At 37.8% G+C, this 18,726-nt stretch overlaps 2 protein-coding genes across 5 annotated transcripts; both read right to left on the bottom strand.

Moving 5' to 3' along the window:
• Positions 1-1,597: 1,597 nt before the first annotated feature.
• LOC149017382 (putative serine acetyltransferase 2) lies at positions 1,598-9,350 on the bottom strand. 2 transcript variants are annotated; one of them, XM_089151726.1, is made up of 10 exons: positions 8,909-9,350; positions 7,530-7,727; positions 7,345-7,404; positions 6,598-6,693; positions 6,487-6,511; positions 6,092-6,186; positions 3,993-4,159; positions 3,800-3,873; positions 3,150-3,209; positions 1,598-1,755 (listed from the first exon to the last, which is right to left on the bottom strand). In XM_089151726.1, exons 1-10 carry the CDS (start codon positions 9,173-9,175, stop codon positions 1,712-1,714), a joined length of 1,086 nt encoding a protein of 361 aa, XP_089007852.1. In that variant the 5' UTR covers positions 9,176-9,350; the 3' UTR covers positions 1,598-1,711. The 2 variants fall into 2 exon arrangements, with proteins under 2 accessions (XP_089007852.1, XP_089007853.1); XM_089151727.1 differs by having other exon boundaries at positions 7,530-7,723; positions 8,909-8,999.
• A 5,074-nt stretch (positions 9,351-14,424) lies between these two features.
• On the bottom strand, positions 14,425-17,933 carry LOC149017381 (G2/mitotic-specific cyclin-2-like). 3 transcript variants are annotated; one of them, XM_089151723.1, is made up of 12 exons: positions 17,850-17,933; positions 17,585-17,648; positions 17,351-17,483; positions 17,193-17,249; positions 17,050-17,104; positions 16,810-16,938; positions 16,575-16,700; positions 16,251-16,340; positions 15,875-16,096; positions 15,689-15,787; positions 15,415-15,593; positions 14,439-15,321 (listed from the first exon to the last, which is right to left on the bottom strand). In XM_089151723.1, the coding sequence occupies exons 2-12, from the start codon at positions 17,637-17,639 to the stop codon at positions 15,180-15,182; spliced, it is 1,287 nt and encodes a 428-aa protein (XP_089007849.1). In that variant the 5' UTR covers positions 17,640-17,648; positions 17,850-17,933; the 3' UTR covers positions 14,439-15,179. The 3 variants fall into 3 exon arrangements, with proteins under 3 accessions (XP_089007848.1, XP_089007849.1, XP_089007850.1); XM_089151722.1 differs by having other exon boundaries at positions 14,425-15,321; positions 15,689-16,096; XM_089151724.1 differs by lacking the exon at positions 14,439-15,321 and having other exon boundaries at positions 15,411-15,593.
• Between the last annotated feature and the right edge of the window lie 793 nt (positions 17,934-18,726).

The raw sequence follows: 18,726 nt of genomic DNA, 5'->3' as shown, positions 1-18,726 counted from the left end.
AACCTAACAAAAGAGTAAATAAATAAATAGATAACTGCAGGGTTATTTTTGCAATTTTGAAAAAATATATAAATGCCACATCATCTTAATGGTAGAGACCATTAATAATTATAGACAAAGTTAAAGGTTAGATTAACAATTTTAAAAAGTACAAGGGATTAAATAGTAATAAAATCAAAGTACAATGGACAACAGTAAACTAAATCGTAATAATGCCAGATCCATATCGGCAGGCCTACCCAATTAGGGAAACCTGCACCATTCAACAACAACGACAACAATAGTAACCCTTGTCCCAACTAAATGGGGTCGGCTACATGGATTCTTGCCCTCCAATCAGTTCTGTTTGAGGCCATGTTAGATACAAGGCCTAAGTTATACATATCATTTCTCACCACTTCTCCTAAGGTTATCTTAGGTTTACCCCTAGCTCTTCTAATTTCTTCAATATAGATTATATCACTTCTCTGAACATGAGCATTTATAGGTCTCCGTTGAATGTGGCCGTACCACCTCAAAGGACTTTTTCTAAGCTTATCACTTATGGGAGCAACTCCCAGACCAACTCTAATATAATCGTTTCTTATCTTATCCATCCTAGTTTTGCCACTCATCCATCTTAGCATACTTCTCAATCAGAGAGCTTATTAGAGGATCCACCTCTGATTTTTCTTATTTAAAATCAAGAATGAATCCCTCCCAACGTATAGTCGAAATACGTTAACGAAGCACAAACCTTTTTTTTTTTTTTGTACAAAGGCGCTTTCTTTATATATAGGGGTAGGGATATTACATATGCCGCCGGTAAGAAGTTGAACCCAAGACCTCTCCATTGAGAAACAGGTTCCTAACCATCCTAACGAAGCACAAACCTCTACGGTAAGGATAGAGAATCCTGACTCCGTTTCTTTATCCAGAATTTTATATCATTCGCCATGACAGATGTAGCAGGAATACTGGGGTAACACCTGATTGGGCCCAACCGAGCCTTTCGGTTGGTAACCAGAAGGGTTCCACCCAGCGTAAGTTGTTGGTCTCTATTGAGCCTCTGCAAGTGTGCCACGTATGAGGCCTAAAGACAAAATTGACCAAACATTTTAGTCAGCTCAGTTAGTGCATTTGACATCCCTACGTGAAACCCTCTCCTCAATCCTATTGAAAACCTAAGAAAGTGATAATTAATACCATTTCCTGCGAGGCCCACAGCTTCTTTCCAGCCAATGCACAAAAAAACTGACTAATTCCACCAATGCGATAATGTTGCTATACAAATGGGAATCTTACAAACGAAAAATTTTAAGAGTAGTCACATTATGAATGGGAAAAAGGGGCTACATAGATAATGGATGTCATGCTAACTAAATGCACCACCACTGGAAAACCCTGTAATAATGGGTTAAATACGCTGAAGGATTTGGCTGTTTACAGCCTAAACCAAAGAGTTCCATTTCCCATCAACAAAGCCAAGTCAACAGCCTCCTAAGCCCAGAATTAACTGGGTCAGGGATCATGTTGCTGTCTTCATTTTGGTTTCTGGTTCCACTTCCTTCCCAAGGCCAGGCAGAGATCATTGATGTATAAATGAGCTACTCCTATGTCTGTTTCTTTCTTCTTTTCCATGAGCAGGGATATTGATATTGACACCAAGTCACCGAAGTCATGCATTCAGTATAGTGACAACTGAATACTGATCTATGCCTCTTCAAGGTATTCAGTCGCTCTGCTTTTGTGAGTTCACAGGTTCTTCAGACAATCCTGCAAATGATGCACACTTATCTGGATTAATAAAATTGATACAAGAAAGGGTACCAGGACTCAGGAGGATCAAATGTGCAGGACGTCTAACAAACATTGAAGCAAAATTTATTCAGAAACAAGATTTCTGTAAAACATCTTTACAAACAATATTGCCACCAAACCCATACACTGACCCAAAAGGTCTGGGTCTCATAAACAGCAAAAGCTGGCAGGAGACATTGGGTTTGACCGGCTGGATCATACAACTTCCACATAGAGGTGCCATTTCAGGGGAGACAAATAATTCTCATGAACATCTGAAGACTTTCCCATGCAACTAGATGAGTAATTCATGGCTAAAGCTGTTAATTAATATATGTCCTTCAATTCAATATAGAGCCGGCTATATCTGCCATACAGCAGCTCAGTTGGCACCCAAACTGGGTTGACATGTTGTGGATGTCCCATCTACCCATATCAAGCTTTATCCCAATAAAATTGCTTCACTTATCAAAATAATGTTTTGAAGAATGATCAGAACCCCCCCCCCCTTTCTCTTTTCCCTTAAATTGGACCACTAAAGTATAAAGTGAAGAATGAGCCACTACTTGGCATGCCATCAATTTAAAAGACCCAAATCAGGAGTCAGGATGACCAAATTAGGCCCGTCATGTGGCCGAAACGTTGTCCGCAGATGAAACTTTTCTTCACTGGCAGTGAAACACTTTCCTATTAATCTTTTCTGACGTAAACCTGTTTTATCATGTCTCAGGCACATTTTCACAAGGGTGCAACATACATTTCACAGGGACCTAACTCAGCATCACCAAAGTGGTGAATGGACTCGTAACCTTCTTTAATTGCAATTCAGTGTCATCAAACTAGAGAATGAAGAACTCGTAACCTTCTTTAATTGCCCATTGTCTTATTCCCCAAAATGTTATCTAATGTAGAGTTACCCCAAAATTCAAAATTACTTACTATATAATTTCTTTTTCTTTTTTTGGGTAAGAACTTACTATATAATTTCATGCAATACTTAAGTGAAATTAGAGGACGTTTCCTCATTGGAAAAGAGTGTGTTATCATAAAAAGGGGTTACAACTTCTTATTTCACCACTTTGGTTACAAATAAGATTTTCCTTTTTGTTAGCATGATGCTGACCACAGGGAAAACCAAAGCAAAACCAAGTTTTCAGCAAGCAATGTAGCATTAACATACTCTGCTCCTAATGATTTCAGCCAGAAAAAATGTGTAAAAGATGAGTACAACATATGAAAGCCATTAATAGACAAATAAAATAAAATATGTATTATGTCTTGACTCTGTTGAAACTCCTTCACATCACCTGCTTTTGCAGGTAGTAGAAGAACTCTAAGATGAAGCTATAGATGGAATTGAGGAAACATACCACTGGATCTTCCATCTTTAGAATTAACAGCTACATTCTGGAAAAAATCTTTGGTAGCATCTGCATGTTTGGTAACGACCATTAATATATATCAGATAGAAGCAGATAATCTGACCAAAAAAAAACTATTTTTTGAAGTTTCCAAATGTGACAGAAGTAAAATTAAAAAGCTTAGGCCAGGTTTCCAAACATAGCTATCTCCACCACATCCTACCTGTGCTTAAAATTAGGGTGCAAACACAAAGATAGGTAAACCCACCATCAGCCGAGACATATCTGAGGCTAAGTTAACTTTATATACTAGCCTAAATTTTCCAAGATCTGTAGCCACGATTTCCTAACTGTAAACAGGCTGCAGCATTATAAAACCCAGTTAATACTGATTGCTGACTAAGATGGTACAAATAGGAACGGCATAGAGCAACTTGGAGGTGTAAAAGGTTAAATATCCTGAATTGGTGCTGATAAAAGTTATCGGCTTTAGGTATTGATGACTTGACAGCATACATCTAGCCACCACATAGTTGGTTTAAGGCTTCATGAGTCGAGCTGTAAATTCCTCAGTGACGTAGCAATGTATACCCTGATCAAAGTGCTTTTCTCAAATCTATGAAACCTTTATAATGTTTATTCACATACTAAATACATACCATGCTTCATTGTCAGAGATGGATCTTGTTCTCCTACACATCCAATCACCTTTGCTGGATTTCCTGCCACCATGCTTTTGAAAGAAAAGAAAGGGAGTTCACATATCTTGTACTACCGCTTGGTTGATAGGTTACTTTTCCACATTTCTAAATAAATATATTCTTCTGCACTGCAGTGTAATTTCTTTAATACCTGTGTGGAGGTATATCTTTTAGTACAAGAGAACCAGCAGCAATCATGGCACCTTCACTTATTTTAATATTCCCAAGTATCGTTGCACTTGCTCCAATAAGTGCTCCAGGGCCTATTTGCGGATGACGATCACCAGTTTCCTTCCCTGTGCCTCCTAAAGTTACACCCTGTGAGCGATTTAACTGCCCATAAGTAAACCGTAATGCAATAAATGCTGAATTTGCAACATTTTTCATTGTAAAGGTACTCTAGCAAAGCCACATGATACATTAATTTGAAAATTTACACTATACAGCTTGCATTAAAAGTTAAGCACAGCAGCACAAGTATGAACTGAAATGAGTTGACAGGTGAAAGGAAGATTTATCGGAACATTTGTCTACAGAAAGTAGTGAAGAATAAATGACTAGCTTCAGTTTTCATGTGTTTCGTGAATGATTTATTGAGAAACAAGGTGGGTTTGCCTCAGACAAAATCATCGATAGCATATAGAAAAAAAAAGTCAAACAACTTGCACAGGTTAATTTTTTCTCCCATAGGATCAAATTAGAAGTACAAGAAGTAGTTCTATATTTTACTTTATATAATGAAATAAGGACCTTAGTATAAAGGTAAGATTGCACTATAGCCAAGTGGTTATGGGTTTGAGTCTGGAGACAGCCTCTCCACAAAAACAAGGGTAAGTTCCTTATATTATGAACCTCCCCAGACGCCAGAGGGGCCGGAGCCTCATTCACTGGGTACACCTTTATATACTGCAAGACAAATAACTATTTTTTACTTGTTAAGCAACGACAACCTTTTCATCTTTTGTTTCCATGTCACGGCTCCATCATGTTGACCCACACAGCAATTAAATATATATAATCCCAACCAATTGGACGTGACAATCTCCCATCATATCCTCTTGAACAAGCATTATCCGTTATCTTCAATAGTGGTGCTGAATGATAAGTTGAAGTCTATATATATATATATATATATATATATATATATATACACACACACACACACAAATATAGTCCCACCAATTGGACGTGACAATCTCCCATCATATCCTCTTGAAGAAGCATTATCCGTTATCTTCAATAGTGGTGCCGAAGGATAAGTTGAAGAGGACTTTTCAACAAGTGTCATCTTTTGTCTTTGTGTCACATGGTCAAGGTTCCATCATATTGACCCCACGAGAAAGAAGAATATCAACTAACTGGACACGACAGTTTTTTTCATCACATCCTCACGTATAAGCATAATCATTATCTTCAACTAAGGTGGTGAAGAATAAGTCCAAAATGGTCTTTTAAACCGGAGTCATCCAATTCACACTTAATTTATTAACTAGAAAGAAAGCATTATTAGGTAGTAGCCTTAAAATGAATATTGGCCCATTTTGCAGGACTTATGTAACCCAATCAATGATTTCGGAAAAGAGTAAGATGAAGTAAATTCAATATTGACAACAATTTATGTATTATGTAATAGTTGTATACTTGAATGTCAAGAGGTGGTACAACATATTCCACTACTCATTTTTTGGACTGCAAATCTGGATTCATATTCACCTGCTTTGTCTTCTACTTTTTTTTTTTTGGGGGGGGGGGGTAGGGGGTGGATGCGGAATCAACCTACATGAAAAACTCAGAACCGAGGTATCTAGGACATAAACATGGATCTCGGTGCCTGACATAGCACTTATGATAAAGATTATGTAGGCTAATAACACGGATTCGTGTCAGTTTCCACCATAGGTATGGAGTGGCAAACATAACATTTTCAACAAATTAAGAAATAGTTATCCTTGTCACATAGCCAACACCCCTTATCAATCCCTCATGATGCAAATTTCCACTCTACACCCTGGTGGAGGGATGAGAAGGAAGAACAAAGACAATTAGGAATGAAAATACAAAAATATATCGTGATTTTGTATCATTGTATGCCACTTTCTAGTTTATATGCTTCTTCAAATACCAGGAGAACTTGGAAAAGTTAACAATTAGATAATACTATATATTGAAAAAGGCCATGCTTTGAAATTAACATATGCCAATCACAATAATAACATGCATTATATAAAGGAGGAATGAGGTTCAACTTGCCTGCATTAATGAAACTCTGTTTCCTATAACAGCAGTCTCACCAATTACTACACCCGTGCCATGATCAAGTAATATACCCTCTCCAATTTTTGCAGCTGTACCAATATGTTATTCATGTGGTGAAAATGACACTATAAAGTATAAATTAGGGGAGAAAAAATGTTAAAGGCAAAGATGAAAATTTCAATCCACAAATGAAGTGGGGTATCAAAGTGCACAATTCTAAATCCCAATACACTCTCAAGCTGCTAGCCCCTAAATTTTGGAAGACATAATGCACAATAGAACCAAGGCCAATACACAAGGTGTGCTCAAATAACTCTCTGTTAATCAGCTTTGCCACTTTCTTTGGAATAAATTATGTATCAGAACAACAAAAGGCAAGAATAGCATACCTGGGTGTATATCAACTCCAAAAACCTGAACATGAAAAATGTGAAGAAGCATGTTAACAAAAACAGATAAACCAGCAAACTCACTCGAGTACCATATAGATGAACCATTACCTCGCTTATGCGGCTTTGCAATGCCAATGCCAAAATTTGGCGACCTTGATTCCACAAAGCATGTGCTACACGGTATGATTGCAAGGAGTGATAACCCTATAAAAATTTAGAAATATTCTGACATTGGAAAATCATAAAACATTCCAAGCATGATTTGAGATTCAGGCAATTCCCTGCATTTACTTTCACAATCACACCCACATCATTGGAACATTTCCTCTCACTTTACTCACAAATTGATTGTATTTTTTTTGTCTTGCCTGCTCTTCTTATTTGTCTTCTTTCTTTATTTCTTCTTCTTCTTTCTTTTTTTTTTTTTTTTTTTTCCCTCTCTCTCTCTCTCTCCAGTTGACAAGGAAGGAAAAGTATAAATAGTATCTCTTTGCTACTCCACTATGACCATTTATGTTGACCTACACACCCCTACTTTAAATGCAGTTTTAAATTGTTACAATATAAATAATGTGATCCAAAGTTCCAACTATATTACTCTCACTAAGAATAAGGCAACAGGAGCGCACTCAAAGAATGGCAAAAGAAAATAATAGTCAATGTAAGTTTAATAACATATGCCACATTACTATAAAAGAGGTAAGATTTTTTTCCAACTATTTGTCTTCTAGTATCATGGAAATGGACCAAATAAATGCATATCAAATGCTCTCTTTAGAAGCTTTAATGGATACTCTAAATCATGCAGTGTGTTGAAATCATATGCTATATTATGATTGAAGAAATAGCAAATACCTTAAGATACAACAATGCCCAGCAATATGACAGACAAGAAGGATCCCTATCTTTAAATGCCTGTTGCAGAAGAGTACACAAACTTCAAAAATCATGCTTTGACAATCCACCAAGAATATCAAACAAGGATTCTTTGGAAAGCACTTCGTGAAATTCAGAAGCCTGGAAAATGGCAATAAAATCACCTGCACATCCAGGCGAATTGAGCGTTGAATACCTCTATCCTGCACTATTACAGCATCAAATATGTCCATCAGTTGTGTAGCTAAGAGTGTGGGGTTTTGAAGCCTATTGGCGAGGACAAATCCCAGTGCTTTCTCCAAACAGTCATGACACAAAATACTGGCGTACAAGAAGCTACTCAAAATTGGTTCCCTATCTGCCTGAAGAAAATATGGTATAAATATTTGTCTTATAATAACCTAATCAAGCATTGCTAACAGGACTGAAGCAGTAAAATTTAGCAAAAGGACAATAACTATTAAGTAAATTATTTAATTTAAGACACATCCCCCCCCCCCCCCCCCACCCCAAAAAAAAAGCATCTTCTGAATGTTCTGACTCCCAAAAAGTCATAAAATGGATGAAATGGAAATCCTCAAAGTGGGTTCAGTCATAGCAAAGAAAACTAAACACATCAAGATTAAGAAACTGTAAGTAAATGTGATCCTCACATCCATCTTGCAAAAGTAAGAATAAAATAACTTCCAAAACATTCCCCCAATAATTCACTATTTTGGAGGATCATAGCAATCACCACAATAAAAAGTATGCCTCCATGGAAGGGTTAGGTTGCTCCATTGACACCTAGCGGTCTTGGGGTTGAGAAAGGAAACACCATTTCTGTGAAGCAGGGGTAAGGCTGAAACGTTTGACCTTCCCCAGACCCCCCAATGGAAGGAGCCTCATCCACTGGGTATATCCTTTCTATATTAGTCATATCCATACCAGTCAGATACATTGATGCTTCCATCATGAAAACGGGATCAGATATTCACTCAAATCCCAAGGAAATCCACAGTCAGGAACCATTATCAGAAGATAAGTCAAATGAGCGCTCTTCTTAGTATCACGTAATCACTTATGAATCTGATTCTTGCTATGGCAGTGTGTTAGTACCATCGAATTTAAATTTTTACGAGCAACAGCCGGACTGAGACAGCAGTGGCACAATCAAAGATCATCCACTTTACAAAGGATGTCGAAAGAATCCAACCGATTTGGAAATCATGAACATCAAATTTCCCTCCCCCCCCCCCCTTAACAACAAACAAAAAAGAAATAGAGTAAAGAATCATCAGAAACAAACAAACAAACAAACATGCAGACGGAAACCCGTGAATTACAGAACGATAAACTCGTCTCTCATAATTGAAAAATCGTACCTCTCAAAAATTATTTATAGGATAAAAATAAATACCATAAACAAATGCAAGAGGAAGCCTGTGAATTAGCAGAAAGACATAAACCCATTTCTCAAAGCACCTTCAATAAGAACATTCAGATACTTCTGAGTAACTTTCTTCTTCAGCGGGGAAAAAACTAAAGAAAAGAAGGCCAATACCTCCGACCTTGCTTCTGCTCTGACAGCATCCCAAATTGGATCAACGGGAGAAGAGGCAGAGTCATTGATAGAAACCGCATTATCGACGTCTACCTCTGCGTAACCCATAGCATAAACCGGAAAGACCCTCTCCAGTCGATAATCCATGAGTTTCGAAACTTTAACTTTCGTTCTTCTCTCCTCTCTCTTCTCTTCTTCGTTTTCGACAAGAGTTAAGGTAGTAAGCATTTCACATACAGAAGACCTCTCGTCGCTCAACTGAGCCATCCCAAGAATTAGGGTTTGATTTCGAGCGCGAGGCCAGCCTTTACTATTATCTGTGAAGTTTAAGTACCGTTACTTCTCGTCCAGATGTTGTGAAGGACGGTGAACCGATGACCAAGTTGATAGGAAACGTGATCACTATAATCACTTCAGTTCACAGAACTCTCGCCGTTCTACTGCTGCTACGTGGATGCCAGCTATATATAGGCGTCCTTACTCCTACTTAAATTGACTAAATTACCCTCACACCTTCAGTTCAACTATAACGGAATCCAAGGGATTCTATACGTTAATTGCCAAAAGTGAAACAAGGTCAAAAACATAATCATACCAGTTGCTGGTCCGGTCCTATCTGGTCTGGTTCACTCTTGAGATCTTTGCACAAGTGCAAGTAGGAAGGAAGACCACATCGTGGGGTCACTGATGATGTTTGGCACAGCATTCAAAGGATCAAATGACCTGCTCGTCTTAAAATTCTGCAAATGCGAACTAACTTGATAAAGAAACAAACAAACTCCAACAAAAAAGAACGGTGAGATGCTGTCTGAATGAATCTGTATATCTTTTTGTCGTCTCTGGTGAGATCTCGGCAAGAATCTAACCATAATCAGGACCAGGTTCACTTTCATGTAATCCCCACACCATTATTCCTTATTCCTCGGGATCTGTGAGTTGGGTGATTGGTTCAGGAATTATACTTTGATGGACTCATGGAAGTGGACAATATTAAGATTGATGATGGTTTGAATCTCTGTTGCATTGTCATTTGGAACAGTAAGAGCAGCAGGACCAAGTGGTGGGTCTATTATGTCACTGGGTTCTTCAAGTGGTTTAAAGGGAATGTGAAGAATATGGACAAAGGGTAGACTAGTATTCATATGAACTACATAACCTGCTTTGAAAGCCTTGTGACCTTACTGACAAATGCAAAGAGACCTGGACCTTATTTGCCAAGATACATGTGGCCAAACCATATCCATGGCCTATATGAGGCTGAAGAAACCCAAATCGACCATATGATTTGGGTTGTTTATGAGAGGGTCATTGATTCCATGGGTTTAAGTTGTTATTAGCCTGATAAAACACAATCGAATTGTTTATGAGGAAGCGTTTCAAGTATTCGAGTAGTAGAGAGTCATGTTAGGAGTCAGTGAAAGACCTCTATTCTTCGGGTCTTGAAGGTTATGTGAAATTGGTATTGTCTATTTGAAAATGAAGAAATGAACAATGCTCTGATAGGTATCCTATCAATTCAACCACAGGTCTCCATGCAACCTTCACTGAACATTTATGGAATCTCAAAGGATGTTGTTGTTGTTGTTGTTGTTGTTGGAAGTGATGTTCTACTTGATTTCTTCAGCAATGATGAGGCTGTTAAGCTTTTCCACACCTTATATTTCGATGGTGGACCTTCACGAAATGGTAAGGTTGCTCAATGGTCATGGGTTCGAGTTTGGGCAATAGCAGGGTTAAGGCTGTGTACATTATAACCCTTGCAGGACCTGTAGCAGGAGGAATCTCATGCTCTGGGTATGCCATTTTAAATTTTGAGCAATACATTCGGTGATAATGCAAAGTTCTCACTGGAACTGCCTGCACTGAGAGCAGCTATATGCAGTTACAGTAGGACATATTCTATTTGGGCACAGGTTTCTTGAATTAATCCATTCAGATAAGCTTAACCTAACTGCCAAAATGGCAGATAAATGGAGCTCATATTTGTGGGCAAATGTTGTCACAATCCACCAGCTCTCTACCACTCTTTGGCTGTTTCTCCTTTTGAATATTGAATGAAGAACACAATCATAGCTTTTGAGGACAAAGGACATGATGAACATAGTAAATTCAATGCAGAATTAGTGAAATACTCAATAGTTACTGTTACAAAGCTGTCATTCTGTTACATGGTTTCACAAGCTACTCTGTTGTTAAGGATTCTTTGGAAGTAATATTTACAGTCTTCTTCTTGTATAAATGCCTCTTTGGTTATCAATAAAGCTCAGTTAAACATTTTCCATTACAGTTGCAAATTAAACAAATTTTATCTCGTATATTGAATCGAATGTGTTAAAGAAAATGCTTGCATAATATATTTTAACTCTGAAAAGGAAACTTTCTGAATATCCAAGAATATGTATACAACTATAAATTGTGAATAAATTTTAATGCTTAGTTTCATGAATCATAGTAGTTAAAACTCAACGATGAAAGAAATCAATTTTACGTCACATCAGCAACTTGGATTCAAAGTTAGAAACCTAAATGGAAACTTCAGTGCAGCATCAAATTTTCAACCTAATGGTGCAATGGGAAAGGAGTAACTCCACTGTTGATAGATTCACTTCAGTGGGACCACTCTTAACATGTGAACCATGGCAGATTTTCTATATTATTACTTCCCTCTTGTTAGAGTTTTATTTTCTTAATCTAGCTAGGTGTCCTCTATCTTACTTCCACAAGGCTCCAAGTCCTGGATCTATTGTAACTGGTTCTATTTTCTTAATCTAGCTGGGTGTCTCTCTCTTTCTTATTTTTAAAAGGCTCCGAGTCTGGATCTCTTGTAACTGGTTCAGGACACACACACACAAAAAAAAGCTAGGTGTCTCTCTCTTTCTTATTTCAAAAAGGCTCCTCCTGGATCTCTTGCAACTTGTTCAGGACAGACGAAGAAAGGCTGCTCTCATTTTGCTTCTTTCATATACTCTCCTGTCTCACTATTTAGGTACTGGTAGCAGATGCATGGGTTTACCATAGTGACTAACAACAGAATTCAGAGCAATTATTGGAGCAAAAGTACAAGTCAACTACTTTATATGAACATTTTAGAGGGGCTCCTTACCAAGTCATTCTCATTGTGCCATGAGGTGAAATGTAGTCAGTCCAACTATTGGATAGCAAAGAAATAATCTATTTGATTCAACCAAATACAGTCTTTTTCTTTTCTTTTCTTTTTTAAATGCATTTCAATGTATATCATACAAGCCTTTGGTATGTACTCCAACCACTATTGTGCTCTATTTCATAGTACTGAATTTTTCAGAGCATTTATTTGTTACTTCGCAAATAATGGTTGGACTTGTAATTGACATGTCTCAGGCTTATAATTTAAAGCTCGAATTGTTAGGGAAGAGCAGCTTAAGGATAGACACTGACAGTCCTGCACATGTAGCCTTTACAGATGGCATATACAGCTGCCTTCACATGACATAATAAACACAGAAAGTTTCATTTTATTCTTCAGGAGTTGAACTTGACCTCCCTATTTTGATACCATGTTAAATGTCATTCACCAAAAGCTCAAACTGTCAAGGAATGGTAGCTTAAAGGTATAAATCAGTGTAATCTATAAAATAAATAAAGAATGTACTTGGAAACTTGTTAAGTATATATGAATTTTTGGACACAGTAATACTAAACTTATAGAGGTGAGACAGAGTGGACCATCCTGCAAGAAAAGTTAATGAAGTAAGTTAGCTGAAGAGAAACTGTTTGTGCTATCATAAGCTTACTTTTTAAGCATGAATGGATCTTTGGGATCGATAATTTTGATTACAGAGGTGAGGGAGAGTGGATCAACCTACAAGAGAGAAGTTAATGAATTAAGTCAACCCAATGAAGACTACTTGTGCCATCACACTTCGGGGCACACAAGGATGACACTACATTTTCTTTTGGTGGCTTGATCATTGTAGACTAGTGAATTCCAGTTTGAGAACACATTATTTCATTGATCATGACCAATCACCTTACTTATTGCAGGCACACAAGAAACAACAAAATCAATCATTTTGGCAACTTCTAAATATGTATGACTGATAAAAATTAACAAATTTTATACAAAAAAAGCTAGTATATTTAATCACAACAATCCCATTCTAGGTCTCTCTGATGAAGATGATGATGAATGATAGATGAAGTTTGAGCTCTGATAAAGAAATTTACTGATCTTTAACTATTCAAGCTAAAGAGTAGGGCATTGCAAAAGCTGGCTATCTGAATTCAAACTTTATCAATTCTTATGTCAATGCCATTAACGCAACAACATAAACTTCTACCAAGTAAGAGGACAGTTAGTGTGATGGAACCCAAGCCCGGTAGAATTTCAAACTGGTTTATAAAAATTAATTGTAATTTTATACCAAACAATACTGCTTTTGCTAAATATGATATAACAAGGTCAGTATCACATTTTCCCTTCAAAATGACAATTTCAGTTTGCTCTAGACAGTGCTGGTAAGTAATGAGGATCAGGTACTCTTCCGAAGAAAGTGCAACACAGTCAACAAGAAGATGTGCAAATTGGCCTGGATCATTCAGAAGAAGTGCTGGAAATTGCCATGGTCTTTTGCCCCTTTATTTATTTCACTTCATTTCATGGCCAACATACTAACTTCTTGGATACTTTTCAGAATGCAATACAGTCAACAAAAAGATGCAAATTGCCCTGGATCATTCAGAAGAATTGCTGGAAATTGCCATGGTCCTTGGCCCCTCTATTTATTTCACTTCATTTCATGACCGACAAACTAACTTCTTGGATACGAACTACATGCATAGCCAAATTAATTTGAATTCTTTTAGTTCTACCAACATGGATGAAAATGACATTAGTACAAAATAGTGGTACAACACTGGAACACATAGGACCTTTCAGGTCAAAGGTCAAATGACAGGTTTGTATCTTAACCTCAAGGATTTTATTTTATTGAACTTTTCTTTATCAAGAAGTTTTTCCCTTCTCAAAGTATGGGACAAAGGATCAGGCACTTTGACTATGTCCCCTGGATCCACCACGGGTTGGGTTTGGAACCATGTGATGGGTGACTATCCAACATGGTTTGGAGAACACTTTTAGTCTGCACTGGTGAGCTGAACACCTCCCCCCCCAAAAGCAAGCAAAAAACAAGTGGCTCTTCCGACAGCAGAGTCACCATTGACTCTATTTATTAATTACGGTAAATGAGTGTATGGATGTCAATCTGAGATCTTATTTCAGTTTGATTCAGCCACCTATGAGACTTACCTCCTGACTTTCATCCCGGTAGGTGCGAACTTAATTCATTTCTTCTCAAAGTATGGGACAAAGGATCAGGCACTTTGACTATGTCCCCTGGATCCACCACGGGTTGGGTTTGAGAACCATGTGATGGGTGACTATCCAACATGGTTTGGAGAACACTTTTAGTCTGCACTGGTGAGCTGAACACCCCCCCCCCCCCAAAAGCAAGCAAAAAACAAGTGGCTCTTCCGACAGCAGAGTCACCATTGACTCTGTTTATTAATTACAGTAAATGAGTGTATGGATGTCAATCTGAGATCTTATTTCAGTTTGATACAGCCACCTATGAGACTTACCTCCTGACTTTCATCCCGGTAGGTGCGAACTTAATTCATTTCTTTCTTCCCTGTCAAAGTGAATCAAAGTATTCATGGGCAAACATCATCCCAGAAGCGAATCAAATTACCATTGCCCAACGAAAGTGATGCCCAAGTTCTGCCTGAAAGTCCCTCTGTACCAAATAATACCGTTCTAGATAAAAGGATATTTCAGAGGTGTTGGTCAATCCATTTTTGCCATTGGAGAGGTATGTACTTAGCAGCCAAATATGAGCACCATGGCTCAATTAAATTGATGCACCTCTAAATATTTAAAAGTTTATGATCTTAAATCATTTTTTCATCCACATGAAGTGTAATTTCCCTTCTAGAGAGGAGAAAGCTGGATGATTGAGCATTATGGCTTCTTCAGGTAGAATGCAAAGGCCACTTTCAATTCTCAAGCACCAAATTGATTTGTAAAGATCACAGACATGAAGTTTTGTAATTACTCAGATAACTGAGAGGAAATTTTGAAATAAGAGCTAAGGGGGCAGTGCATATAGCTGGGTGTGATGTAATGGCAAATTTCAATACTTAAAACACCAAATTGATTAGTTGAGATCAGATACACAAGGAGTTGTACATTATTTTGATAACTGAAACTGAAATTTGAAAATAAGCAAATTGCTTATTTTGTGTCTAAAAGAAATACCGCTGGTTCAGCCCTTGCTGCATAACCAAACCTAGATGTACTATATTTCCTAAATACCCCTGTCAGCTTCCCAGTTCCAGCTTTCTGATGAAAACCCATCATTAAATTTGAGCATTCCCTGCAGCACAGAATTAGCAGAACTTATGGGCTCTTCTTAATATATATATATCTTAAGAGAAGTTTCTTCACAAATAAAAAGGGGGACACTTACAGGAGGTGGTCTTCTGTGTACTTCGTATGCCACTCATTGGTCTTTGTCCATTGTCTAGACCTACTGAGAGTACAATGGGCGGTGTAGACTGCAGCTGCAGCCAACAAAGATGGAGGGAACCTGAGCATTTCGCTCTCCACCAAGCAAAGCTCGACGATGTAGAAGGAGAGAAGCTCAAGCTGACCCATAAATCATATGAGGTACCTTTATTCAGTATTTTTATCCGGAAATTTAAGCAACATAGTTGATCACAAGGAAAGCCATTACAACTAACCTTCCTGTCAGTCTGAGCTGCTTTAAGGAATCTCCTCATGAATCCATATGGGGTTGGAACTGACATGTTGAACTGTAGCGTGTTGACCATCAGTTTCTCCTGCCACCAGGGATAAAGGGTCTTGGTTGAGGAAATAAAAAATATCCATGCAGTTGATAAAGAAAGAAGCACAGAAAAAAGCACTACCATATCAAGAACTTCTTTTCTTGTGTAGGCCTTGTCTGATATTAAAATTAAATCTTCAACAACAGGAACAGAAACCTCTTCATACTTGCAAGCTAAGAGCATGGCTGTCACCCCAACTAACTGAAGCTTCTTCCTCACCACTGTTTGCTGTGATAAGAACCTGTCTATGAGATTTACAGTGAGGAACAACGTCTCATCCATAAGCTCAAACTTGTAATGTACCTGCTAATTTGAGTAGAAAATTAGCAATCGTGGGTTTTACAAGCAAGAAAAAGCCATATTTAGTAGCTAAAAGGCTGCTTGAACAATCTAGAAACACAGGTTTTATAATCCCACAAGCTGGCCAACAATTTCTAGGAATCAAGCCAATTAATACCTCTATTAACCAATCAATCAGTATAGCCCTCATCTTCTCATTAATGTCAAACTGCTGCGCCATGTAGTTTGGAGATACACAGCTAGAACCCTGCACAAAAATAACGATTAATTAGTTAGTAAGAATAATTTGGTTACGCTTCGCATTACTAGACCATCCGATAGAAATCCATAGACTCCCTTCCTTCTCATCGTTGCAAGATTAAGATCAACACAATTTAACTGAAACGAACTCATTCCTTCATACCCAGCAGTATTATTTACAGTTATTCCTAAGAGGATGCCTAAAAAAAGTCTGGTGGGGGTTTATCAAGGACAGGTTCACCTCAGCTTTCCTGTAATGGGCATAAATGTCCTCAATATAATCGGTAACTGCAAGTGGATTCTTAGAGTCACAGCTGTCGATATCTTTAATAGGCTCCACTGCTATATCTTCCATTTCAACTTCCTCCTGCAGAAAATCATCACAAAAGTGATTTTTCATTTTATGAATGTCAAAACTCATTGAAGAATTTATTTAAAAGAAAGACGAGTAGAACCTAAAGAAAAGCCCATTGTACCATTTGATCGATCTCGTCCAACATTGCTTCAGTGTGCTTAACGAACATGGGAACAGGCAAGTCATCATCTACATCAATACAATCTTCCAATGTAGTTGAATTTGTGAGAGATAAGGCTGGTTTAGCTTCCTGTCAAAATAAACATTCCAACAAAAAAGGTTAACTCATCACTTAATTAAAAGGGAAAACTTATAATACTTTTTCTTCTTCTTTTTTTTTTTTTTGTTACAAAGGAGGCACCTCATGACAAGGCTGCTTCTGCTGCTGCTTATTTGCAATTTCTGCTGCAAACTTCCTAAACACAAAGCCAGGAAACGTATTTATGCAATCCTGATAATGAAGTTAATTGGAAATGTATAGTTTTCAATTTGAGATCTTCTAACCTTGTGATTGGACGATGCACTGGAAAAGGTGGGTTCTTATCACAGATAGTCTGTTTGCTGAATGATATAGGCATATTAGTAAATAACTAAAACCAAGAAAAATAGTCTGAGATTGAAGAATGGTAAGCGAAATGTCAGATTTGAGATGGAGGAATTACTCAGAAAAGCCTCTTTTGTTAATTGCAGATGGGTATGGCGGAGCTCCCACTAAATTCTGGTTGATGTTGGTTAAAGCTCTTCGGCTCTGTCCAACCTCTGAGACGAACTTCCCAGCCCCCATCCGAAGACCACCTATTGAATTTAATTAAAAAAAAAATGCCCCAATTCATAAGTCAAGGTTTTACAAAGTTAAGTTTATGATTTCACGACGGTGATGTTCAACCAACGCTTACCTTGGAAATGGGCTGGCCTAGCCACGACGGGATTGTTCTCGTCTGAACCAGGCATGATGAATATCTACAGAAAAATCAGGAGCAGAAAGATCCCCATTCAGTTCACATACACATTTCATAAAAACCAGAAAGATCGTAAAACCCTAGGCGTTCTGAACCCATAAGCATGAAAGACAGTCAAGAACAAAAGTCAACAACCAAAATCCAGATCACAGATCCAGTGAAAGATAACGAAAGAAGAAACAGTGATCTGCCATGGACTGACCTGACCAACTGCTACCCTTATAGTTAGACACTGTGGGATTTCGATCAAACAAGCTGAAATTCCAAGGTCGATGATCGTCGACTGGAATTCCCACCTCCGAACGCGAAGAAGAGAGAGACTACGCAGTTGACTCCATTGATATAAGCAACGATGCCATATATCATTGAAGCCTTCTCTCTTCTTTGTCTGATCTTGCGGTCTTGTTTCGCTCAAGAATTGAAAACAAAGAGAAAAACGATATGCATATCGAAGAGATACGAAAATGCCGGATATATTGTCCTCAGACACTACTTTTTTTCTTCTTTTTTTAAATGCTAACGGCTAGTTAATGTTTGCCCTTGATCTACAGATGAAAAGTCACGTTGGTCTGTTTGGCCTCAACGGTTATCTGCCCATGTGGTTTCAAATTTTGAGCTCTTCTCTCTCTCTCTGTCTCTCTGTACGCTAGGGCTACGCGTCACTTTCGCTGTTTCTTTATGCTTTTTTCGAGTGGGGGATCAAGGAGCGGCGTTTAATCCATTTATTTTTCCTACTTACCAAACAAGCAAAAAGACCAACATACCCATAACGTTCAATTTTATCTTGCCTGAACTGTCGAAACTATCCTTGGGTCTACTTGATTTAAAAAATCAAAACGTACCTTCTTTTTTAGGGGAAACTAGAACATTCATTGAACCTACGAATTAGACTTTCAGCACCAAAAAAGGAAATACAATTGTTGGTTTAAGCTAAAAAGTCAAGCACGAGAAGATTATAATCCCGTCATTAATCATTAATTAGTATTCTATCAGAAATTAAGTTAATTATTAACAAACTATCTTTTTCGCGAAATTCTCTTAAAGTAAGTTTTACATTGTGTAAGGGTCCAACCGTCATT

The sequence above is a fragment of the Hakea prostrata genome, chromosome 4 (genome assembly GCF_041222555.1).
Source record: "Hakea prostrata isolate BN-2017 chromosome 4, UWA_Hpros_2, whole genome shotgun sequence".
NCBI lineage: Eukaryota > Viridiplantae > Streptophyta > Magnoliopsida > Proteales > Proteaceae > Hakea > Hakea prostrata.
This window is presented reverse-complemented; position numbering and strand designations above follow the sequence as displayed.